Source organism: Solanum verrucosum, unplaced genomic scaffold (assembly GCF_900185275.1).
Source record: "Solanum verrucosum unplaced genomic scaffold, falcon-dt-bn FXZP01000093.1, whole genome shotgun sequence".
NCBI classification, from domain to species: Eukaryota; Viridiplantae; Streptophyta; class Magnoliopsida; order Solanales; family Solanaceae; genus Solanum; species Solanum verrucosum.
In genome coordinates, this window is record NW_026020065.1 from 1,292,953 (window position 1) to 1,319,308 (window position 26,356).

Genomic DNA, 26,356 nt, shown 5'->3' on the forward strand with positions numbered 1-26,356 from the left:
ATCTTTGCATACATAGCCCTTTTCTCCCTATCTGAGTAGTCTTCCAAGCCTCCAAGTAATGACTCCACGAAAACTCTACGAACTCCTTAGCTCGGCTTCGTGTGCAATGTTTTGATGAAACTCGACTTGCCTCACCTACACCCTGCAACCCCACCCACCCTCTCTCTCCTTCCCATCCGAAACATCAATTACAACCTAGCACAATTACTACTATATTTTGCACCTTTTCCTCAACATTATCTTCTGGTTTGAGATTATGAGTTAGTGATAACAGATTTTGATCTCCACAAACATCTCTGTCTTATTGCCTTACTTTTACACTTTTACCTGCGAGGGCTTTAAAAGCACTGGAGCATTAACGGCGGATCCATATCCCTACTAATGTGGGACACTTAATATATTATTATATACGCTAACTATCTAACAAACAATATACCTAAAGTCTATACAAGATTTTGCAGCATATGCAGAACCTATAACAATGAGACTAAGATAATTCAAAAACAACAGACAAAAGAAAAAACATTTCCAGTCGTGATAACTTAGTACCATCACAGCCCTGAAAAGAGAAGATAGGTTGGAATGCCAACAAGTGTCAATTATATTGAATTTACCCAATATAACACATTTTGGGAACGTCCACTTGTCACCTCTCAGTGGGACTTGTTCCAACTCCAACTCACTGCTTTGTCGATAGGCATCTTCTTCATTACTTTTTTGGTTTAGTGGACCTGTTAGCCATAAATGGTTCTTCATTCCTAACCCTACTTCACCTTAATTGTTGTTTGAACAAATGGGATGATTAGGCCAAAGTGGTTGGTGAGAAAGTAATTTCTTCTAGTTATGCTATGTCCTACAAGTGAAATTTCCCTGAAAGTGACATTTCCCTAAGTTTGCAGTGGAAAGCTACATCTCTTATTTTTATCCTATTCCATTCAAACAAACTGTAGTCCCTAATAAATGTTACATCAATATGACAGTTTGTAGCAGATAAAAACGCACATCAATCTTCACCTAGATGATTGCAGAAATGTGGAAAGGCATTCTTCATTGAATTATACACATCAAAAGCTACCACATAGTTAGCCATCAGAAAGGAAAAAATATAAAACTCTACCCTTATGTTTCAATAGCATGAAGTTCTCAGTACTTATCTTTTGCACAGATAATTTCATTATTTTATATGATAGATAAATTTAGTGACTCATCCTAGTCATCTAACACTCATGGAATTAAAGCAACATGGTAAACCTGATAGAGACTCACAATCTCATCATCTGATGTTTGTCCCATGACTGGTAACAGTCACAAAATGGGACACAGCAGTCACAATGAGAAACTTACAAAACTACTTTAGCCTAAAATACAAAAAGCCAAATAAAGTCAGCAATCATACCCGTCCACTGTTCACAATTACATTGATACGCTCCTCAACAGCATCTGCTAACCCAACAATTTTAGGATCATGCAAAACCTGATCTTTGCCAAGGTGAGACAACTTGAACTCACAAAGGCATTGCTTCCCGCACTGCAATTTTAAAAGGTGGCATATCATATTTCATGAGCAAATCAAGCGTCACCTAGTAAGTGGAAGTGATGCACAAAGATGATGACATCTATCCACATAAACTTCCAAATATGCAACATCATACCCAGTGAAATTCAACTAAGTGGGGTCTGAGGAGGGTAGAGTGTATGCAGACCTTACCACTACCTCGTGGAGGTAGAGAGGCTGTTTCCGAAAGACCCTCGGCTCAAATGCATCAAAGTCAAGTACAAAAAGAAGAAAACAATGAAGAAAGCATAGCAGTTAATAAGAAAAGCAATGTAAAGTCTGCAAAAAAGGGACAGTAACAGCAGCAAAAATAGTGTGATAATCACAGGGAGAGATGGAAGATTGTCCCTGCCTGCATTTGGTGGTCTATTGGATGGAGAGGAACCAGAGATGTTTTAAAAACAAGAGTTGGTCTATGCAGAATTTGAAGCTGAATTGTCTGGTTCTTTTCTTTTTTTGGTGTAAACATGAATATCCTCAAGATGCAGAGGATATTCCTAGTATTTTAGAGTACTTATGACCTTCATAGGAGTTCTTTCTTTTGCAACTTTTGGATGTAAGTATTGCTAGAATACTCCTTGTGTATTCTTAACTACAAGGGTACGACTAGTACCACGCAACAACCTTCGCAAGGCAAGACAACACTCTTCCCCTACTAACCTTCAACCTAATACGCAACATTCACTCCTTCCTATCTAGAGTCGTGTCCTTGATAATATGTAGTTGTGTCATGTCCAGTCTAATCACCTCTCCCCAATACTTTTTCAGCCTATGTCTACCCCTCCGCTTACCCCCTACAATCAACCTCTCGCACCTCTTCACTAGGGCGTCAGCGCACCTCCTCTTCACATGCCCAAACCATCTCAGACTCGCTTCCCTCATCTTGTCAAACACCGGAGGCCACTCCCACCTTATTCCGAATATCCTCATTTCTAATTTTATCGCTCTTAGTATGATCACACATCCACCTCTACATCTTCAAGCATCTTCTGAACGAGGGGTTGATAATCCAATAAAATGGGGAGATTGATAGTTGATGATGATGTTACACATCGTATTGGAGCGGGGTGGATGAAATGGAATCTCATATCCAGTGTCTTGTGTGATAAAGATATGCCACCAAGACTTAAAAGGAAGTTTTATAAGGTGGTGGTTAGATCAACTAGGTTGTATTGGGCGGAGTGTTGTCTAGACAAGAATTCACACGTTCAGAAAATAGGAGTAATGAATTATGCCATATTCAAAAGATACATGTTGCGAACATGAGGATGTTGAGGTTGTTGTGTGATCATACTAGAAGCGATAAGATTAGAAATGAGGATATTTGGAATAAGGTGGGAGCCACTCCGTGGTGGACAAGATGAAAAGTGAGACTCAGATGGTTTGGACAAGTGAAGAGGAGATGCGTGGATGCACCAGTGAGAAAGTGCGAGAGGTTGGTTATAGAGGGTACGAGGAGAGGCAAAGGAGTCCGAAAAATATTAGGAAGAGGTAATAAGACAGGATATGACCCAGCTTTAGGTTGTTTTTTTTTTGAGATAAGGGTAACTTTGTATTCACAAAAAATTCATCATCCAAGGGGTGATGAATTGGAAACTTACATCCCACATGGTGGTGGGCACACCCTCAAAAAGCCATACAGAATTACAAGTTTCCTTTAAAATCGACCATCTCTATGCTTTCCCCTACCAACTCTTGCTTACACCAAAAAAATAAAAGACTTAAGCATTTCATTTCTATCTTGTGAAACTATCATTTTGTTCTTCAAAACACCTAGCATTCCTTTCTTTCCATAGAGTCCACCATATACAGGCTGGAATAGTCTTCCACCAATCTTCACTTTTCCCTCTGTTGCCAATACTTGTCCAGCTATTAAGGAGCTCCATGGTTGTCTTTGGCATCACCCAGCTAACCCCTAGTATACACAAAAACATATTCCACAATTTTGAAGTTGTTTTACAGTGAATGAACAAATGACTATTTACTTCTGCTTTCTGCTCACACATAAAGCATCTTGAGCAAAACTGCATCCCCCTTTTTTGTAATGCCTCATGTGTAAGGCAAGCTTTTCTTATGACCAACCAGACAAAACATGCTATTTTTAATGGGCTTCTTGTCTTCCACACTAGCTTCCAAGGCCATTTTTTAGTCACTGACTGATTGACATTTATCCTCCAGTAGCAGGATTTGACTGTGAACATTCCTTTGCTATGTAACTTCCAAATTGGTTTATCCTTTCTTTGAGATATGGCTGGAGGGGTGTTTAGCACAGTAGCCTGGCCACATCCTCAATTTCCCAATCATTCAAAGCCCTCCTGAACACTAAGTTCCACCCTTGTTGGCTCCATACTTGAGCAACAGAAGCAGATCTTTGTAAGCTCAAGGTGTAGAGGTTTGGGAATAAGTTCCTCAGGCTATCATCCCCTTTCCAGATTTCATTCCAGAAGTCTGTTTTCAGACCATTGCCCACACTAATATAAATATTGTTATTGAACTGTGGCCACAACCTTCTGATGGTCTTCCACACACAACATCCAAACGACCCCATCACCTCCTCAGTAGTCCATTGGCTAAACAAGCCATATTTCCCTGCTATGAATCTTCTCCATAGGGCTCCATCTTCAGTACAAAATCTCCATACCCATTTTTGTAGCAAGCAATTATTCTGGATGCTAAGATTTCTCATGCCAAGGCCACCTTGTTTTCTGCTCAAAGTGAGTGTCTCCCATTTCACCAGGTTGTAGCCTTTCTTTTCTTTGTTCCCTTGCCAAATGAAGGATCTTCTCATTCTGTTGATTTTCTTCACAATGCTCTTGGGTATTGGAAATAGACTCATCATGTAGGTAGGTAACCCATCTAAAACTGACTTGATGAGAGTCAACCTACCCCCAAGTGATAGGTACTGACTTTTCCATCTTGAGAGTCTTTTCTCACATCTACATGACATTAGATAGGAGGGTTTAAAGGACACGTATTAGGGTAGAAGGTTAGTTGATAGTGTAGTGTTGTCTTGCTTAGGGTGGTTGGTGTTTGCCAATGTACTAGTTGTATTACTTTAGTTCTTATTTTTTACATTCATCATTGTTTATTATTGTTTCAATAATCTATCCTAGTATGTTGTTTATTGTGTTCGATTATCGCACTATTTTGTTATTGTTGTTGTTGCTCCCTTCCGGTAGACTTTGCATTGTTTCCTTGTTACTTGCTATATTTTCTTCTTTGTATCTAAATTTGCTGCACTTGAACCATGGGTCTTTTAAAAATAGTTTTTCTACCTCCACGAGGTAGTGGTAAGGTCAGCATACATTCTACCCTCCCAGACCCCACTTGTGGGATTTCACTGGGTATGTTGTTGTTGTTACTTGTATGACCTCTTGTAGTGTATTTGACAACACAAACTATTCACATATTCTTCTTCACTAACTTCTAATTTTCCCTCTGTCCCATCTCATCTTAATTCTTCATCACAAGTGATGAACATTATTAAGTTATACCAACTGTAAACAAGAAAGAAATCAAAAAAGCTACACAGTTCCTAACAACAATTCATACAAAAAAAATTAAAAGGAAAAAGGGAGTTTAGAGAGTAAAACAATGCTTGCTGCAAACATACCAGATAACGTAAAAGTTTAACCTTTTAGCCAAAGAACTTGTGTGGAGAAGATAACAGAACATGAGCATTTAGCACACAAAGAAATAACTTTTGCAAAGTAGAGTCATCAATATCTTCAGCCAGAAGCAAAGTGAATACAGAGGGTAGACATATTCCTGATGCAAATATTCTAGGATGCATCAAATGGAAGTTCTCCACTTTGACAGGGAAGACAAGAGGAATGCAAGTCATGGCGTAGAATTTGTCTTCTACTAGCAGGTCAAGTTATGTAAGATAGCCATAGAACTTACATATAGAAGAAGAGTGTTTTCTGATGTCAGCACGACAATGTCCACAAATGGAAGTCCGCCCACTTTAACTCTGAAGATTAGAATTGCCAGTCAAGACACAAAAGTAGTAACATGGCTACAGAAAACCAAAATATATAGTAAAAACTAACCCTGGTCGAGTGACAACAACTGGTGCTGCAGAAATTGCTGGTATGCTCCAACTCATGTCAGGCTTAATGTCATAGATAACTTCGGTATTTATTTCTACAGTCTGAAGCCGCAGAGACAACAACTTTTTTTGCTCTTGGAGTAGAAAGCAAATAATGGGTGATGCATCATCATCAGTTGCTAGAAACACCTGAGAGAATTACATGACACTCTAAACGACAAACACATATATAAGGACAAAGATATATGAAATCATTCGTGGAGATATGATTTTTTTTTTTTTTTTTTTTATATATTTGGCACCTCCTAATTCTTATGGAGATATGATTATAAACTTGGAAGTTAGACGCCTGAATACTGTAGTTCACCTATATTTGTATGCTATGTACGACCAAGTAAGGACACTAGGAAGAAAAACCTAAAATGTGCTAATCTTGGAGAGTAATGCCCTGTCAAGCAGAATAGTGAAAAAAAATTGAGAAAAGTATCAGTTAGTCTATATTTATCCACAGGAATATTACCTCAAAAGTGTAGTTCCCCTCCAAAACCAAAAGTGTTATAATTACATAGGAGCCTATTACTACCAAGTTACAGCCGGTCTATAGTTGTGCTGATTGATTCTGAGCTATCTAAGACTACTTCTTTACACCAAAAATAATACAGAGCTAAACAATTAAACTTAAATCTTTGTATGCTGCTCTGTTTTCCTTCAAAACATCTCGGGTATCTCTCTAGCCATACTGTCCACCATTTATAAGATGAGACAATCTTCCATCTCTCCTCCTTTCTTCCTGCATTTCCATCCCTATTCCAGCATTCAAAACCTCTTTGATCCTTCCTGGTTTCTCCAAACCTAAGCTAAGGCTGGTTTGATGTAGCTGAGGGAGAAGTCCATTACATTGGCTTAGTGACAAACAGTACAGGCTATGGACTATTTTCAACGACTCCACTAAGGATTTTGAATACCAAGATTTCACTTGTTTTGAAGCTTCCCTGGCCAGGACCAGGCCCCATGACATTTCTTCACAAACTAGGCTTTCATCAAACCTATAGTAATTTCTAATTAGACATCAATGATATTTTTATAAGTTCAGAATGATATGCCAAACTATGACACCTGAGAACCGTTTACAAAGTTTCCATCTGTTCAACGTAAAATTTTACCCTTATCAATATAAGTTTGACGCATAAGTCAAAAATTGTAGTAGTAGAAATTACCACTACCTAGTATCTTTCTAATAATGATCATATAAAATCAGAATCGGTATCATAAGATTATAACAATAGATTATGGCTACTTCTTCTTGATCACCTAATGCTGAAGTTCTTAGCATTTCAATTAGAACTCCAGATTAGATCACTATGATTCACTGTGGACCTTCAAGTCCAGTATTCTGAAAGCATATTATTTAGCATGAAATGGAACTATAAAATGAAGATGCATTGTTCACTAAATTCATTTCCCAAATATGACTGTATAGAAAGAAGCATGACATTCTTTTCATCAAGCAACAAAAGAGTCAATAATAATCAACACCTTACTAGCAGCTGTTTGTGAACCCTTTCCTTGCCATATCCTCCGGAATGAAAATTGCTTCGTTAGCACTCCAAGGGGAACATCAGGAAATCTAGAATTTCCCATTTCAATGTTAGAGTTGATGGTTTCAACAACCCATAAAGAATGCTGAAGCTTAGCTGCATAGTAATTCAGAGACAATGAATGCACTCCATTATCTCTTTTGTCAACCAGCAAAGAAGGGACAATCTAACAGTTGATTGAAAATAAATAGGAAAAACCTTTGTTGTATGACGCCATCAGGGGGACACAATCTCCAGTCCAAATGGTCCTTTCATCAACTTCTTTGTTAAAGTTCAATTTCCCCCTCTCCTCAATATAGGTTGGCTGTGATAATCACAATAAAAGAAGTACACTATTATCAAAATTGGAATAAAAAACTGGGAGGAAAATTCTACCTCTTCAGCTGACAAATGGAAAATACAATTGGATTACAGTTTAATATTACCAAAACCCAAGATTAGAAACAGACTAATACAGAAAATAAAACAATACAAATAAAAACAATAGATACAGAGGGGGGCCAAATAACGCATCATGTATACCTGAGGTTCTTCCAGTGGATCCTTTAATATCAGATGTGAGGACATTGAAGACCCATCTCCCTTGATAGTAAAATCTAAACCATGTACAGCAGTATAATTCTGCTGAGTACTAACATCCCTTTTTGAACGGATTGTATTACGAGCACTTAAAAGTGGGCTCAAAGACGAAAAATGAATATGTGCTTGCGAGCTCCCTTCAGGTGCCTGTTGGAGGAGTAAACCATATGGAAGAGGCCATATGGAGGTGATGCTACGAGGAAGAGGAACAGATGTTACTTCACCTACAAGGCAAACCACTCAACCATTGTAACGTTCCTCTAACAACCGATTGCAATGGTAAACAACAGGAATTCACTTGGACAAAAAGAGGAAAAACAAAATACTAAAAAGGTTGCCATGGGTTTGGTAATGGAAAATTCTAAAAGAAGAAATATAGCCCATTTTGTCCTCCTTTGTACTCAGCTATTCTTTAAACTGCCAAGAAAGCCTCATTCAGCATCTCAGATTCTCCCCTTATATTCAATTAACTAGTAAATCAAATTCTTAATTCCAAGGAAAATCCTTATATACAATGAGACTACTCAATGTGTGGAGAGAAGCTCCACTAAAATAAAACATGCAACAGTAAAACTGGTTCAGTCACCTGACGTGTCATAAATTGACAAACTATCACTCTGTAGAATGCACAGAACAGTGTCTGAAGTATTGCCCATCCGACACCAGCATGCCTAAAATACCATTAAAAGTTGATTATACATCCGTCTAGAAAATTGGAAAGAATGCACATGACAAATGATTAAAAAGAGTAATGAATGAAACTTCATCAAAAAATAAGTAATTAATAAAAATCATAAATGAAGTTCCATATATGTGAGATGTGCCATAAGCTAAGCACAGCACCAAAATGGAGGGTGGAGAGGACCTGCCAGAGCAAGAAATGAACGAAAATAAAATTGGAGAATACTACAAGGACATGTAAATTTATGTGAAACCACATATCAGCCATACAGAAGAGCTGCAAATGCTAATTATAACCCAAACTGCACAGATTCATCTCAACATTCTAAGCAAGTCAGTCATTCGCATATTTATTGCACATTTGACAATGTATCTAAAGTAAGAATATCAATAGTTGCAGATGAGATGGATACATTTTCATTCACATGGCTCAAAATTAATTTTCAGTTAAGCCAGCAATGACTTGAGCTAGTTTTGCTGATTCACCGAGCGATAAGTGTTCCTTACGCTCGGCTGAGACACAATTAAGGTAAGGTGGGAAAGAAAGACCATTACCATGATTTATGGAAGGAAAAAAAAGACGTCAAAGGACGAAAGCATATGAAAAAAATTGGGTAAACTCAATAAGGTGATACAACTAGCAAAACTTTTTTTCTGAATGATGATTCAATGTTTGAAAACCATTTTCTAACCTAGGTAATGGTAGAGTGAGTTTTTATGATTGCAGAGTTACCTTTATCACTGTGGAGGGTGATGTGAACCTCTTATAGACTCGTGAACCTATGCTCCATATAATCCTATAATCATGTTACAGAATACAAGTAAGCCAAATTTTACATGTTGATATTCACAGAACAAGAAACTGAGAATTTCGACTATCTTGATGGCAATTTTGTAAACTTAAACAACAATTAAAGAGAAAAGATTGAAAAATAGAAAAATGGAATTTTTTAACGGATAAATGTACTTGTTCCCTCTTATAAATAGCTCGTGATCGCTCCGGTCACTTGGAGATGGCAAATCGAGTTCATCCGCTTCATCTCTTTGTTTGGTCACTTCTGGACTGAAGAGGAAGTAACGATAATCATCCCCACAAGTATCGGAGGATTTACCATCAAGAGCTTCCGCAATCAAGCCGAAGGGCTTGAAGTCACCCAGAATGGTAAGTTCACGAGCACCAATAGACATTTTCGGAGCCAAATAGCCTTGGGAATGAATGACTACCAGAAAGTATTCTCAGTTGGTCTCTCCCGCTCTTTTTCTTTTCTATTTCTTGTTTGTGTTGAATCAAGTGGTTATGATGTTGTCTGGGGATGGTTTTTCGACAGTGATAGACAGAGGTTTTTTTTCAGCGTGAAACACACCAAAGTTATAGGGTTTCACCCCCGTTGCGTCGTCCACCACCGTATCCGCTCTTAAAAGCACTGTGAAACCAGTCGCCAGTCGGCACCCTGCGCCGCTATCGCCCTAAAATTCCAGTGATAATTTCCAGGCAACAGTATAAAATGAAATCTGAAAGACAAAAAGGGAGGGAAAATATATATTAAAGATATCCTTTAATTTATTTATTTTTTTGATAGTCAAGACGAGTTAATATTGATTATATAATATGCATCAGTACAATCGAATCAGCCACATTACTTGTAGCAATACAGACTAAGTTATGTCTTGGATTTATACATCCATTAGTAATACAAACGTTACTAGAATTACTGACTGACAAAAGGAGTTCCACCCTTGTGTGCTTCTAAAACATCCAAAGCAAACACGGAACTGACCATTCTTCAAAAAGCTTTTCTTTCATCATTTTTCCCTTCTTGGCTAGCAAGTCGGCTGTCCTGTTTTGTTCCCAGAACTCATGTTTGATCTGGGGCCTCCCCAATTGTAGAAACAATATTGGTATAAGGATTTGAGTTAGAATTTAACATATTCATTACGTCGACAAAGTCCCTAGAGATCTCCATATCGGACATTTTTCGTCTCTTGGCTAGTTGCAATCCATGTAGTAATGTTGTAATTTCTGCGCCAGTTGCCGAGTTTGTGTTTATTTTGGAGATGCACTTTGCCACCCAGCTTTTTTGCATATCTCTTATTATACCGCATGTGCCCCCTTCTTTGGTATTTACATTAAAGGAGCCATCAATATTTAATTTAAATTTTCGTGTGGAAGGGGGGATCCAATAAGCCGTGTGAGGTCTAGTGTTCGGGTATTTGGGGGAGTTATACCCCTAAGCTAAATGAATGAATTCCAGATCTAGTTTTTGGGAGAGTTAGGGGGATCTCCTTAGACAGATTATGGTACAGGTTATTGTTTATGTTAAGCCATATATTCCACATAAAGAAGGGAAATGTTTCGAAGATGCTAAGATTTGCCCAATGTTTTCGGACTATGACGCATTCCATGAAGATATGTTTGCACATTTCAATTTCTCCACAAAAGTAACAGTTAGGGCTAGGGACAATGCATGTGGAGTTGAGATGTTGGTTTGTAGAACTAGCCAAAGAAAGAATTTAATTTTGTTGGGGCAACTAACTTTCCATAGCCAACGATAATCAATGTTTGCATTGAAGTCGCTATTGTGGCTCCTCAAGGCTTTATAAGTAGACTTTGTGTAGAAGGCTCCATTTTTAGTAAAGTCCCAGACCTTTCTATCCTGAGGGAAAGAGTTTTGGAGAATATGGATAGCTTTAACGAGGTTCTTTATGGCTGGAGGGAGCTCAATGGATAAATCATTGAGGGACCACATTTTGTCCTTGATTAGGTCATATATCTTAAGATTCAGGTCTTTAAGATTGAGTATGAAGCGCGTTAATAACTATTGGGAATCCATCTATTAAACCATAAGGAAATTTCATCTTCTTTGCCAAGGTCCCATCTTCTATTCTTTATGCATTTTCCCTAGCCATACATGATGTTTTTCCAAATAGGAGTGGAGGATTTTAAGTGGTTGTCGGTCTTATGGAGGTTCGAATTCCTAGTATATTTTTTGGTGAGGAGAGATGCCAACAAAGCGTTATTTTGATTGTACATAAGTCATGCTAACTTAGTGATCAAAGCTTTGTTTTTAATAGCACATTGTTGTAGTCCTAGCCCTGTACCCTTATCTCTAGTAAGTATCCCAGTTGAGCAAATGGAGTTTCTTTTTAGCCATTGTGGTACCCAAAGGAAGTTTCGTTGAATTTGGTCTATGTGTTTTGTAATGGAGACCGATATCATAATAAATTGCATGATGTGGTTAGCCATGCTACTTAAGGTGGCCTTAATTAGGGTGGAGTGTCCCACCATATTAAGGAATTTAGTTTTCCAGCCAACTAGTCGTTATTGCATATTGTCCAAGATAATTTGAAAGCCGTGTGCGGAAGGTTTTTTGTGGAAAATGGGAAAGCCTAGGTATTTACCAAAAGACTGTGTAGCTTTAATTTTAAGATGTTAGAAACCATGGTTCGGATAGAGTTATTACAGCTACTGGAGAAGATAATTTTTTATTTAGAGGTATTTATACTTTGACCAGACTATGAGCAGAAGCATTTCAGGATCTAATCAACGGCATGATTGCTTTTCTTAGTTGCTTGGGTCACTAGGACTAAGTCATCAGTAAAGAGTAAGTGGGATAGGTATGGCCAATGAGGAGAAATCTATATGGGGGACCATTTCCTTTGAGTTACCGCTGAATTAATTTGGTGAGAGAGGACTTCCATACACAATATGAATATGTAGGGGAATAGGGGATCACCTCAACGTAGACCTCTCGATGTATTAAAAAAGTTTGTGCGGGAGCCATTGCATAATATGGTTGTTTTGTTTGTGGTTATGCACGACATGATGAGGTTAACGATATTGGTAGGAAAGTTAAAGTAATAGAGAGTGTGCCTTACGAAGGACCATTTAACTTTATCAAAAGCTTTTTCTAGGTCAATCTTGGCAATCATATTTCCAGATTTCCCTTTCATGCTCTTATAGTGGCTGATGACTTCTTGGACAATGTCATTGTCTGTAGCCTGCCTCTTTTGGAGAAAACTTGTTTGGCACGGTCCTATGAGCTTATTCATGAACGGTCGCAGCCTATAGAAAATTATTTTGGTAACGATCTTATAGCTAAGGTTGCAAAGACTGATAGGACGGAAGTTTTTTAAGCTGGTGGCGTTCTTGCATTTAGGGATTAAGCAAACATAGGTTTTATTGCTATTCTCAGGAATGCATTGTCGATAAATGTATTTTTGCAGAAAAAGACAATGGAAAGGCCCTTATATGCCAAATTTTTTGGTTAAATAGGGGGTCAAGACCATGCGGTCCAGGTGCTTTGAGGGGTTTAAAAGAGTGAATTGTTTTCTTAATATCCTCTCCGAAGGGGATGGAATTTATCAGCTTCAGAGAGGGATATTGTCCTAGTGGTACATGTTAAGATTGGATTTTGAGTGCCCGGATTTGAAGAGAGAAGAATAGAAGGATTATATATGGTTCAAAATTTATGTTGGGTCTTCTATCCATGTATTCTCTTCTGTCTAAAGTCTTTGGATTCTATTTCTTCTTCTCATGATGAGAGTTGTTGAATGGAAAAACTTTGTGTTGGCATCCCCGTCATTAAGCCAATCAACCCTAGATTTGAGTTTCCAAAAGTCTTCTTCTTGTTTAAGGATACTATTGTAGTCATTAATGAGATCTTGTTCGAGGTTTAAGAGGAAAAAGCTATTCGGATAGTTGGAAGATTTATATATGCCCTCGATCCTTTTAAGGATGTTCTTTTTCTTTTTGAAGATAATTCTAAAGGTTTCTTTAGTCCAGATGGATACATCATCCTCGAAATTGGAAGTTGCCTCTAGTAGGTTGGGAGTCTATGTTTTCTCCACTATTAAAGGAAGATCAGGGTGGGAACACCAAATAGTTTCAAACCTAAAGATTTTAGTGGAAGGGATGGGGTCTTTTCATATAGAGAGATATAATAATAAGGCAGTGGTTTGAATTGGTTCTAGGTAAGGGTGGCAAACGGACCGGTTTTTATCCGGTCCGGTTCCCGTACCGGTCAGACCGGTACCGGTTGAACCGGTAAGGAACCGATCTTATAGGTACCGGAACCGATACCGAAACGGAACCCAGATTTTTATCCGGTTGATCCGGTCCAATAAGAACCGGTTCCGGTCCGGTTCAACGGTCAATTTGAATTTTATTTTATTTTATTTTTTTCTTTTAAATGTGAACGTTAAAGGAGCCGTTGGGCCCTTTTAGCCGTTGGGCTGGGGCCCAAAACGGCTCCAAACAGCCCCACCACCCCTCTCTACCCCTTAACACTATAAATATATCATATTTTTTCATTTAAATCACAAATTCACAAACTATAAATATCTTATAAAATCTCTTAATTTTCAATCTCTCATAAATTCATAATTATTATTTTGTGATATTGACTTGGAGTTCGAATTTCGGAGATTTATTTGAAGTAAATCGGAAGCTTCAATTGGCATCTCTCAATTTCGGCTTTGGTTATACGTCTACTTTTACGTAGACGTTCGGTACATTCGTTCCAACTTTAATTTTTTATTTGTTTATTAATTAAGTTATTTTATTTTTTTGTTATATTATCTTTGCTTGTTTTTCATAATATTAATTATTTTAAACTTGAACATGAATTTTGAAAAATATAGTGGTAAAAGACCAATGTCGGAAAGAAAAAATAATAGGGGAGGAGGAAGTAGTTCTAATTCTAAAAATTTGCCACCTCATAGATTTAGAATTAATACTAATGATTATACTCATGTTGATGAAACTTCTTTTACACGAGACTCACGACCTATTGAATTTAATTTCGAAAATGAAGTAGATCATGAAACTTTAAATAGATGTTTTACTAATTTTGAGGAAGAATTAGATGAGGAAGTAGAAATAAATGAGGAAGATGATGAGACCCCTACCCCTACTAGTCCGGCTACCGAATTACCGGAACAAGATGAAGTCCCCTTTTTACCTACTTTTTCAAAGACCGTTGTACGTGTTAAAAGATCTTTAGTATGGAAATTTTTGGTACAAAATGAGGAAAAAACTACTGTTACTTGCACGAAATGTAAATTGATCATGAAACATGTAACTACGGGTACACAAGGGGGAACGGGACGACTAAGAACACATTTGAGAAAGTGTAATAAAGAATTTGCTCGCCTAGATGATATAGAAAGGGCTAATAGAAATGGAATACCTCAACCTGAAAATTCTATGGGAGCTGGAGGTTCTAATATGGTTCAAAGTGAATTAAATATGACTAACCCGGCTAGCCGAAGCACACACCGCACATATAGTAAAGAAAAAGATCGTAGAGAATTAGCTAAAATGGTTGCTGTTTGTGGTTTGCCTTTTTCATTTCCTTCACATCCTGGTTTTATTCAGTATATTCGAGAATTGTATAACCCAGATTATGAAGGTATTCCAAGAAGTACAATTAAAAGTGATCTTTTTAAATATCAAAAAGAATATTGTCATTTTCTTCGTTGTTTATTTGTTTACTATGATGGTAGATTATCTATTACTTCTGATATGGGACGTAGTCCTAATGGTAATGATTATTTTACAATTACTGTCCATTGGATTGACCATGAATGGAACATGCAAAAACGAATATTAGGATATAAATATGTTGAAGAAACTAAAACCGGTGCTTATATAGCAACAAAAATAGGCCTTGTTTTACAATTTTATGGAATATGTGATAAAATAATGAGTGTCACTTTAGATAATGCTTCTAATAATTTGAAAGCAATTGATTATTTAAAATGTAGACTTTGTCCAATTGATAATGATTCTTTTCATATTAAGTGTGTCGCACATGTGTATAATTTGATAGTAAAAGATGGTGTTTCTCAATTTGGAATTTCTTGTGAAAAAATTAGACTTGCTTGTAATTGGATTTTTAAAGCTAAAATAAAAGCTAGAATTACAGAATTTAAAAATCGTTGTAAAGAATGTGGACTTGAATATAGAAAAGTTCCAAAAGAAGTATGCACTAGATGAAATTCTTTATTTGAAATGCTTCAAGTTGCTTATATTTATCAAGAGCCGGTACAATTAGTTTTTAATGCTCATAATGCGGACCCGAATTTGAGAATTGACTATGAAGATTGGGAAAATACAAAAGAACTTATTGAATTTTTAAGTGTTTTTTATAAAGCAACAAATGCTGCTTCTAGTCAATATTATCCAACTATTTCTTCTGTTTTAGTAAATATTTGTGCTATTTCATCTGAATTTGCAAAATATAAAGGAAAAGATCGATTTGAAAATTCCCTTGCTTTTATGATTGAAAAATTCAAAAAATATTTTTTTCCTATTCCTCAAATCTATTTGACTGCTACTACTTTCAACCCAAATTACAAATTAAAAGGTGTTGAAAGAATGGTTGAAAAGATTTATGCAAATTTAGAAATTAGAGATGATGAAACTCCTAGTGTTGAAGATTGTAAAAGTAGCATATATATAAAAGCTAGAGAGTTATATAATACATATAAATCTATGGAAAAAAATATTCCAATAGTTGAACCTCCATCTTGTAAACCTAGAAGCGATGATACGGATGATTGGATGGATGATTATCTTGAGCTTGAATCATCTACTAATAATGATTTTGATTTATATTTCAATCAGGCACGAGAAAAGATTAGGCATGAAGAAGGACAACTTCAAGCTCCAATATTAGTATGGTGGAAGAATCGTGAAAATCAATTTCCGACCCTTGCTAGGATTGTTCGAGATGTGCTAGCGATTCAAGCATCATCGGTCGCTTCGGAGCAAGCCTTTAGTGCAGCGAGATTTATGATTGGAGATCATCGATATTCATTAGCAAAAGATAGTTTGGAAATATCGGTGTTGTTTCGAGATTGGGTCAATGCCGAAAGAAGAAATACCGGACTACCACAATTAAATAGCCAAATAGAAGACGAAATAGATGAAATATTTGGTGATAATAGTGATAATGGTATGGAAGCAATGGAAGAAGAACGACAAATACAAGTTCCAAAAAATGTTTCTTTTGAAATGATACAAAAGTTACGAAAAGATTTTAAAAAGAGTTTCAATTGTTAGTACAATAATTAATATTCAATACCTAGATTATGTACTCTTTATCTCTTTCTAAAATTTGTATTGTACAATTTATTTATTTGAATAAATATACGGCTATTCGCCTTGATTTTCTTTTAAAATAGTCTCTTATATTTAATCCAAGTCATTTTAGAAATTTAATTTTCAACTATTTTAATATTAGTTTAAAGTTTAAACTTTAATATAAAATTGAATTTTAAGATTTAAACTTTAAATTCAATATAAACTTTAAACTTTAAACTTTAAAGTCAATTTTAAACTTTAAATTCAGTATAAAGTTATAAACTTTAAAATTTAAAGTCAATTTTAAACTTTAAGTTTAAAGTTTAAACTTAAATTCAATTGAAACTTTAAAGTAACTTTAAAGTTTAAAGTTTTAACTTGAAGTTTTTTAATAATATAATTTTATTAATTAATAATATAATATTATATAATAATTAAAGTTAATAAAAAAAAAATAAAAAATTACCGGTACAAAATGATCCGGTAAGAACCGATTCCGGTCCGGTCCAAACCGGTTCCAATCCGGTAACTAAGGGACCGGACGGAACCGTTGGAAATTTCCGGTAAAACCGGTTCCGGTAAGACCCGGTTCCGGTAACGAAATCCGGTAACGAGGACCGGTTCCGGTAAAACTGGTCCTGTTGACCCGGTCCTGTCCGTTTGCCAGCCTTAGTTCTAGGTAACAGCGCACCATCGCAGAAGGGAAAAAGTGAGCCAATCATTATTAGCAAAGAAGCAATTGAGCCTTTCAAATATTAGACTGTCCCTATTACTATATCTTTTATTGACCCATGTATATATACTACCCTTGAATCCTAAGTCAATAAATCTGCAGTGGTTGACAATGGACCAGAAGTCCTTGGTGCGTGAATTGTTCAGGGGGTTTCCGCCAAATTTTTCTATTTTATTAAGAAGGTCGTTAAAGTTCCCACATATTAGTCATTTCCCTGAGTAGTTATCCTTGATAGAGCGTAAGTTCTCCAAAGGATTTTCCTCAAATTCCTGTAGCAACTAGCATAAATACAGTTAAGTAACCAATATTCATTATGGGTACTTACCTTGATCATGTCATGAATTTTTTGCCTAGTAGTAGTGATTTCATCGAGTTCTAAGAGGTTATCATCTCATAGGACAACAATGCCACCAGAATTCCCCATCGTTGGGACTTTAGTCATTTTGTTGAAAGGGAACTCGTCAAGCATCACTTGGTGAATTTGCATTTTTGTTTCAAGAAAAGCAACTATAGGGGGGTTGTGCCAATCTAAAAGAGTTCTGAAGTTTCTTATGAAGTCGGGCCTATGGGCATCTACAGTTCCATATTATTAGATTCATTAATTTGTTCAGGTTCAGTGGGTTTATCGGTAGAGTGTTCCTTATTATTTGTGGTTGGGCATTCAGATTGCTTAACATTATGGGATTCATGATTATCACATATTACCCTACTTCTGGATCGAAGGGGGTCATGAAATCTATCGCACTTTTTAAGAGATTCCACGGACATAGAAAAATGTATTTTTCTTTTCGAATCTCTCTTTGTATATCATTATTCTTATTTCTTTTAATATTGAGAGCTCTGTTCGAGTTTCTCTCATTAACTCCAATGTTTCTTCTATTTCTCGTGTGCTGATAAGCATTGGCCAAACTGGTATTAGGTTTATAGAAGGTACCTAAGATGTAGATGCTTTGTTATGTGACATCTGAGCAACTGTGCTGCCTATTGATTCGGGTAATGTCGAGGTCGGGGATAGAGGAGCTACCCCCTGGGGTGGTCCCTGCATCATCTAGTGGTGGAAAATGAGGTCTACTTCTTGTAGATTCTGGATGTTTGGGAGAACATAGGGGTTCTTATCGTGGGTGGTATTTTTAGTAGTGGTGGTGGGGGTATAGGGGTTTCCCAGGTCGAGATGTGGAAAAAAGGTATTATTAGGAATTGATAGCTCATTAAGGGAGGGAGGGCATTCAACATCTATACATGAGTATTAAATGTCTCCATGGCCAACGCATTCCTTCCGACATTATCTAGGCAAGAAACACCGGGTGTTAAACTATGATCGTCGCCTCATGTTCTCCCATAAGGACTGCAAAGGTCAGGGAATGGTCCTGGAGGCTTATTTCAAGCCAAGATATTAGAAGAAATGTCCGAGGAGGTGGGTGGGATGAGTGAATGGGATTTGTCTCCGAGTTAGTCCATTTACCAAAAAGAGTGAGATTGGTATATTCTGATTCATTGATGTAGTGTGGGTACGTAATGAAGGATTTTGATTGTGGAGTTTTTGTATGCGTAGCATTATTAGAGAAGAGATAGTGGGGTTATTAGGGTAGTTAATACAAGCGAAAGTATTTGTTAGAAGTTTCAAGGTTCTCGAGATCTGGGAATTGGGGGTTAAGGAATTAATAGAATTGAGGGGTCCTTCTAAAAGTGGTACGATGGTATGAGGTTCAGATTTACTAAATTTAGGGGTGAATATCTTATTACCAGGTTTGGTAGTATTTGATAAAGATATGGGGTTTCCATATGTGGAAGATGGAGTGTCCACATAGACTCCAGCTAATATTGGGGTATTAAGTCGATCTACAACGGGTCCACTTAGGGAATTTGAATGATTATTATCCTTTTTGGAGGTGGGGGCATTATTAGGGGGATATGAGATTCATATGTGTCAATATAGGGCCAGGGTTAGGGGACCCCATTCCCTTAAAGGAGTGTGTTTTACTGTTACTAGTACTGGTTTTGAAGCTTCGCCGCCAGCGTTGCTTTTTTTCCAATCATGGCAGGAAGAAGAGTTACATTGATGGAGAAATTTATTTGTTTGTTTAGTGCATATGGTTTCTGACGCCATAGTGTTCATTTGGTTTTTCCGTACATATTTAAACAATTGAAAGTTTAGAAACTTACCAGTAGTTGCATGTATAATGTTGACATTAAAATTATCATCGTCTGTGGCCTAATGGTTGTGTTCTTTCTTACATTTGTTGTTTGGGTGTTTGTTTGTGTTGATTTCTTACCTTTTTTTAAAGTCACAATCTGCCACGCATTATCAGGTAGTTTTATTGTAGTAGCAATTGGATTTGGTGTTACGTCTTCTCTTTATTTTTGCATTTGTGGGTACGAATGATCAGTGTAAAGGCATTGTTGCATTGTGTGTCCCAGCCTTCCACAGGAAACACATAACACTTCAACACCTTCATAAAGTATCCCTTGTTTTAGATGGCCTATGAAAATATGTTTTTTAACGAGGATTTCCAGTGGGACTTCAATAAAGATGTGTGCATATCTTCCTCTTAGGGTAGATGAGGTGCATACATCCGTTTTGACTAGTTTCCTAATTTGTTCCTAATCATCGCAATAATTTTGTGATCGTAGTATTTGGTAGGCAATTCTGGAAGTCGAGTCCAGATAACAGATATCGTTTCATCCGCTTTCGATGCCACAAAGTTTTGGTGCCATTTTTATATGGAGAGGAAGAATCCATTTACGAATCAGGGGCCATTTTGTAAAGCCCTAATCACGTTTTCCTCTTTGAGGAATTTCACTATAAAGTAATCATAACCCAAATCTCTTTTGTGGGCCTCTAGAGTAAGGATAGTTTTCGTTTCAAATAGTCATGGTTCATTTGTTTGCCAAGTAATTTAATGATGACTAAGCTTTAAAGATGAAAACAATGATGGGTTCCAAGGCATTTCTATTTTTTTTTTGGCCTTTTTTTGTGGCTATTTTTGCAATGATAAGTTGTAGCTAGGGAGTTGGCAGAGACCTATAAGATTATTTTTTTCCTAATTTTATTATTTATCTCTTATAAATATTGAATTTTTTATCTAATTTTAAATTTCACAATTGATGTAGAATTTGAATCAGACTATAAGAATGATGAAGACACTAACGAACATAGCGAACATAACAGATATAAACCCCCACATGGCGAATACAACAATGGATATAAACCTCTGGGTGGTGGATATAAACCCCAATTGGCGGATATAAGCCTCCAGGTGGCAGATATAATCCTCCACATGGTGGATATAAGCCTTCAGGTGGTAGATATAAACCCTCACATGGCGAACACAACAACAGATATAAGCCTCCAAGTGACGAATATAAACCTCCACATGGTGAATATAAGCCTCTGATGGGTCGTTTGGTAGGGAGTATTAGAAAAAATAGTTCATGTATTATTATGATATTATTATGAATTAACTATACATCCTACATGATACTATAGGATGTATTACTAATACCTTCTATTTGGAGGTATTAGTAATACATAGGATTTAATACCATGAAATAAGTCCATGCAAAGATAAAAATATCTCTCAAATTAGTTTAATTATTTTATTAATTTTATGTTTTATATTTGTACTAGTAAATTTATTAAAATAAATTAGCTTACAAATTATTTAGAGAGTGTTGTTTATTATTAAATAAATCTAATACAAATCAATACAATATTTGAATTGTGAGTTGTTTAACATTTACTAATTAAAAAGACAAATATGTCACCATATGACGTTTGTGATCTTAATTGAATATATATATATATATACACTTTTTGGTATACATACTGTCAGATCTGTAATTTAAACATGGAAATCTTGAACGAACTTATACACACCGGTAAGGTCTATTTAATGATAAGAAGATCTAGCCGCCATTGATGCAAAAATCATTGAGGAAATTCAGAAGCAAGTTGCTTTCCCAAAGGAAAATTCATGAATGTTTTGCGGTATTATTTTGGAAAGTGAAGGCACTCATCCATGCGTTTTGGTAGTAAAAGTAATTGTAGTTTTAGGGTTCAAATGGTTGGGAAAGTTTTTTGTACTTGGCATGGTTCATGCCCCATTCTTTGGGTGAGATTATTTTGTTAATGAATACTGTAGTATGGGTAACATATGTTTGTGTTGGTTTATCCTTATGGGGCTTGAACAAGTAAGATCAGGTATCTGTGAGTATGAACTCATAGAAATTTGTGTATACATTGGAGTTTTTTGGATGAAGTTTGCATTAGGGATAAGTATTTTCTTAGCTACCTCTTGAGGGTTTGAATGCCAAAACTCATGTTCGATTTGTATTAGTGGGTAGACACAATCATTTTTTATGTAAGCTGAATCATCAGAAGAGGATTCTCCGCTTGAAGAAATAAGTTGGGGTGTGGGCGAAGAAATTGATTTGTTTGGTATTGGGCATACCGTGCTTGTGCTCGTGTTTTGTGTAAAATATTGATGGAGTTTTCTACCTCTACCAGTGCTTTAGTTGTGCTAGTTGCAGCCACAGAGCGTGAAGAAGATGTTGAAGCGTGGCTTGTTGCCGCCGGTTGAGAGCACATTTATTTGAAAAAGAAGTATTGATTAATTAAATATCTCTTGCTGGAACTGGACATAACTGTGGGTTCTTTAAAACCCATGAGTTGGCGTCAGTTTTTAAAGTCTTCATCTGTCCACGAGGTAGACATTATTTGGGCTAGTTGATCTTGTTCTTCTTCTTCAACTAGATCTGGCCATTTTTTGAACTAGAGATTGGAATTAGATTTGCATTTTCCAAGAGGAAAGATTGTGGGATTCCTTTCATGGCGTAATCTGTTGAAGTTTGAAATCTTGGTTGGTTTAATCCATGTACACTAGTTGAGGGTTGCTTGTTAGCAACTGGATTTGTCTATTGTTGAGGAGCCAAAAGTAATGGGTTTTTGATTGGCTGATATTCAGTTGTTGTTTCAATTTCATCTTGTGTGCTCAGTTCCAATAGTTATATTTTCTTTTTTCTACCCATAATCACCTACCCTGCAAGAACAAATTAATTTCTTCGAATGATTTGAGTTTCCTAGAGGGTCAAGACGGATACTTTGAAAGATATTTTGTTTATCTTCATTGGTAAGATTTGTATCCCACCATCCTTTAAGCTGGCCAATGAATCCTACTACAAGGACATGGGTAGTGAGTTGGTCTGAACAATTATGGGAGGTCCTATAAGCAGTGGCAACCATTGTCATCTGTTGTAATTTGGAGAGAATGTTGTATTCAGAACATGCATATATGTTCCATTCATAGATGTTGTTGGCGTTGTAGTTATTCTACATAATACTAGGTTTTTTTTTTAAAGCAATGTTTGGATGGCTAGCTCTAGAATAGTTGAGTCTTTGCGATTTTGTAGGTTATCAATAATATTGTAGGTGTTTGTCACTTGAGGGTAAGAAAATATATGAGAGGAAGAGGTGGAAGGTTTATCTAAAGCACTTTTGAATTGCTCTAGATAGTGTTTTTTCTGGTCTGAATCATGTAAATTACTAATAGGCTCAAGGAGGAGATCATGTTCTTTAGTGAGAACAAAGGATTCTAAGTTGTAATTTTCAATTTGGTTGAAACTATTTTTCAAATTCATCTTTGATTTGTAGCAATCAATTGATGACTGGGAGATTCTAAAGCATCCCCAGTCTACAATTTATAAATCTTCCAGATGACCTTTAACCAGTGACTACTATATTTCAACTATCGAACAAACTATCCCCTGGAATATGACCATGTGAATATCAAGCTTTTAAATTCAAAAGTTCTAGAAAAATATAGTCGAAAATATAATGCTCTCCATTTTGGGCTTGTCCAAATCGCTGCTAAACCTCTCTTTAGGGAAGGTCGTATGTATATATATGGTTTCCTAATTATTTGTATTTTGAACAATTTATAAAATTACATACATATTAAAATTACAACTTGAAATTTTTATGTGTAAATGTATATGGTTAATTCAATTTTACTATTGTTTATTGTCTTTTCGGTTTTAAAAGTAGATGATTTATCTTTCTTTTTTTAAACTGAAAATTGACATTTTGTGAGTGATCAATTTATTAAGATGACAACTATTTATCCTCAAATAATTCAAGTGGAAAAATAGCAAATATGACAATAAAATGGTTCTTCTCCTAGCTAGTTAGAAGGGCATAAAAAATACTATTGTACGACAACTATCTACCTTGATCTAATTACATAATAATTCAAGGGTATAATTAGAAAAAAAAAATTTATAGAGTTTTAATTCAAACACAAAATGAGGTGGGAAACAATGAACCAAATACTTGTTAAAATAAACCCTATATTACCAATTTTTGCACTACTAATCCCTACATTACTAATCTTCGTACCAAATGACCCCTGAGTGGTGGATATAAACCCCCACTTGGTGAATATAATCCTCCACGTAGCGGATACAACCCTCTAGGTGGCGGTTACAACCCTCCACATGATAAATATAAACCCCCTAGTGACGGATATTATCCTCCAAGTGGTGGACATCACCCCCCACCTGCGAATATAACCCTCCAGGTGGAGGCCATGATTAAGTGACTAGCCAATTGCCTCGCAACAAATCATCATGTGAACTATTATAAAACTCTGGTATACGTACGTAGTTGCAAGATTAGTACCAGTAATAAGCTTGCTACTTTTAAACCAGATTGTTGTATCAATCGTCGGAATAAAACACATAATATGAATGGTTGGTCATGTAATATTTTGTTGTATAATATACTGTGTGATGAATTTATTTTCATAATGTAAATTTCTTCTTATTTCACACTTTTTTATTGAAAACTCTCCGAATTCAAAATACAATCTACTCTAAAATGGATAGGCAAGAAATTATAAGAGCCCCCATGAATTTTTTAGATTGTGTTGGAATTGTTGGAAAAACGAAACTCGATCAATAAATATCATTTGTTCGGATATTTTTTATTGTTATAATAAAATATTATTATAAAGAACGTATAATATAAATAACATAAAAGAAGTTTTACAAAAATTAACCTAGTTATTTATATTTAAAAATCTAATCTATATATATATATAAATCTGAATCTAGAATCGTTGATGTGGCATGCCTCTAAGGGCTAAAAAAATATTTATCTTTTTTGTGGTTTTTTTGACCATTTTTCAATTTTAAAATACAAAAAAAAAACACTTAAATATTGAAGATAGTCACAATTAAAGTCATTCAATTATAATTACTCTAATGTACGTTATCTATCTTTTCATATTCGTATGTTACTAATTTGCTAACTATAAATACTAAAGCAAATGGCATACACTGCACAACATTCTGTCTTTTTTCATTCATAATTTCCTTTCAATTTTTCTTCTTTTTATTTTGCTTCTTTTCATTTGAAACTCTTTTTCCAAGAAGTTTCTTTCTTCTTTTTCCCTTTTTTAAAATTATTTTTTTATTTATTTTAGCATTATTAGTGTTGTCTCCACAATTATTATCTTTGTATGTAATTTTCATGCCTAATTTTTATTTGTTAGAATATGGGAGAGAGCAACATATATACGATCTTATTTGTGAAAGGAACTCGTCAGAATCAAGCTTGAAGAATATCAATCATTAGCGATATATCAAACTTTATCTACATGTATTTTTCTGTTGCAAGCTTGTATATAGTTATAGTGTTAATTCAAATGTAACAAATTTTATTTTTCTAGGATAAATGCTCTGTTTTAAATTTAAGAAAAAAAATATTAATTTTACATCAAATTATTATTATTATTATTATTATTATAATCATTATTATTATTATAATCATTATTATTATTATTATTATTATCATTATTATTATTATTATTATTATTATTATTATTATTATTATTATTATTATTATTATTATTATTATTATTATTATTATTATTAATATTATTATTATTCACAAACAAAACCTCTCCTTATACGATTTCTAAATGCTCCCAAAATAAGTAACATATTAAAAAAATATAATTATTTCTTTCATCCCAAAACAAATGATATATGAATAAAAATCAAATCTTAAAGAATATTCTTGAAGCTCCTCACACTTCATATAAATTTTTTAGTTTTGACAAAGTTTTCTTCTCTTTGACAAGAGAGATTTCTTTAATATAAGAACTCTTGGTGTAGTATAAATCAATTGATTTTCTTTATCTTTTTTTGTTGAATTTATAGAGACCTAATGGAGTTATCATAGTGATAGGAGAAATTGATTTTTGAAACATGATTTTAGAGATTCTGGATAAAATAATCAAAAAGGAAAGGAGAATTGAATTAATATCCCAAAAAAGGATATAATTAGTAAGACATATTTTATTTTACCTAGGATAGTCATTCTAACAATAATATAATAAGGAAATAAGGAGAAAAATGTTATTAGGTTTTTTTTTTTTTACAAATATCCAAATTTATTTTAAAATTGGAGTTATAAATGCATAATTTAATTAAGATAAATTAGATATAAATCCTTTTGAAACTGAAAAAATATTTGGATGAATTAAAATTTTAGAATACTTTAACTAGGGTTACTTGAGCCACAACAAATAAATCAAAATTATACTTATAAAAGAGGATGGTATTAATATTTGATGCTTTTAGCTTTTAAAATATGAAATATATTTATAAAATTGGGAAATAATAAGTAATACCTCTCAAATACTCAAAATTTAATTTAAAATCGAAGTTATATATGCATAATTTAATTAAGATAAATTAAATTATAGATCCTTTTGAAATTGAAAAAAAAAAAGATTTGGATAAATTAAAATTTTAGAATAGTGTAACTAGGGTTACTTGAGACCCAACAAATAAATCAAAAATATACTTATTGAACAAGGAAGATGATGGTATTACTTATTAATGTTTGATGTTTTTAGCTTTTAAAATATGAGAGATATTTAAAAAGTTGAGAAATAACAAGGAAAATAATAAGTAACATTTCTCTTTCATCAAGAATTTTATCCTCCTTTTTTATTTTTTATTTTTTAAAAAAAGTCATATTTCTCAAAATTCACACTTCTCCATCTTC

The 26,356-nt window shown here is 35.0% G+C and overlaps 1 protein-coding gene across 1 annotated transcript in view; it reads right to left on the minus strand.

Moving 5' to 3' along the window:
* LOC125823707 (anaphase-promoting complex subunit 1) overlaps positions 1 to 9,734 on the minus strand; it is a 43,100-nt gene extending 33,366 nt beyond the window's left edge. The window contains exons 1-9 of the mRNA XM_049503074.1: positions 9,432 to 9,734; positions 9,198 to 9,261; positions 8,370 to 8,454; positions 7,727 to 8,007; positions 7,403 to 7,508; positions 7,143 to 7,300; positions 5,608 to 5,795; positions 5,459 to 5,528; positions 1,397 to 1,528 (exon numbers count right to left, since the gene is read on the minus strand). Of these exons, the coding sequence (XP_049359031.1) occupies positions 1,397 to 1,528; positions 5,459 to 5,528; positions 5,608 to 5,795; positions 7,143 to 7,300; positions 7,403 to 7,508; positions 7,727 to 8,007; positions 8,370 to 8,454; positions 9,198 to 9,261; positions 9,432 to 9,652 (1,305 nt within the window). The 5' untranslated portion in view covers positions 9,653 to 9,734. The remainder of the gene's footprint in view (positions 1 to 1,396; positions 1,529 to 5,458; positions 5,529 to 5,607; positions 5,796 to 7,142; positions 7,301 to 7,402; positions 7,509 to 7,726; positions 8,008 to 8,369; positions 8,455 to 9,197; positions 9,262 to 9,431) is intronic.
* Positions 9,735 to 26,356: the final 16,622 nt, after the last annotated feature.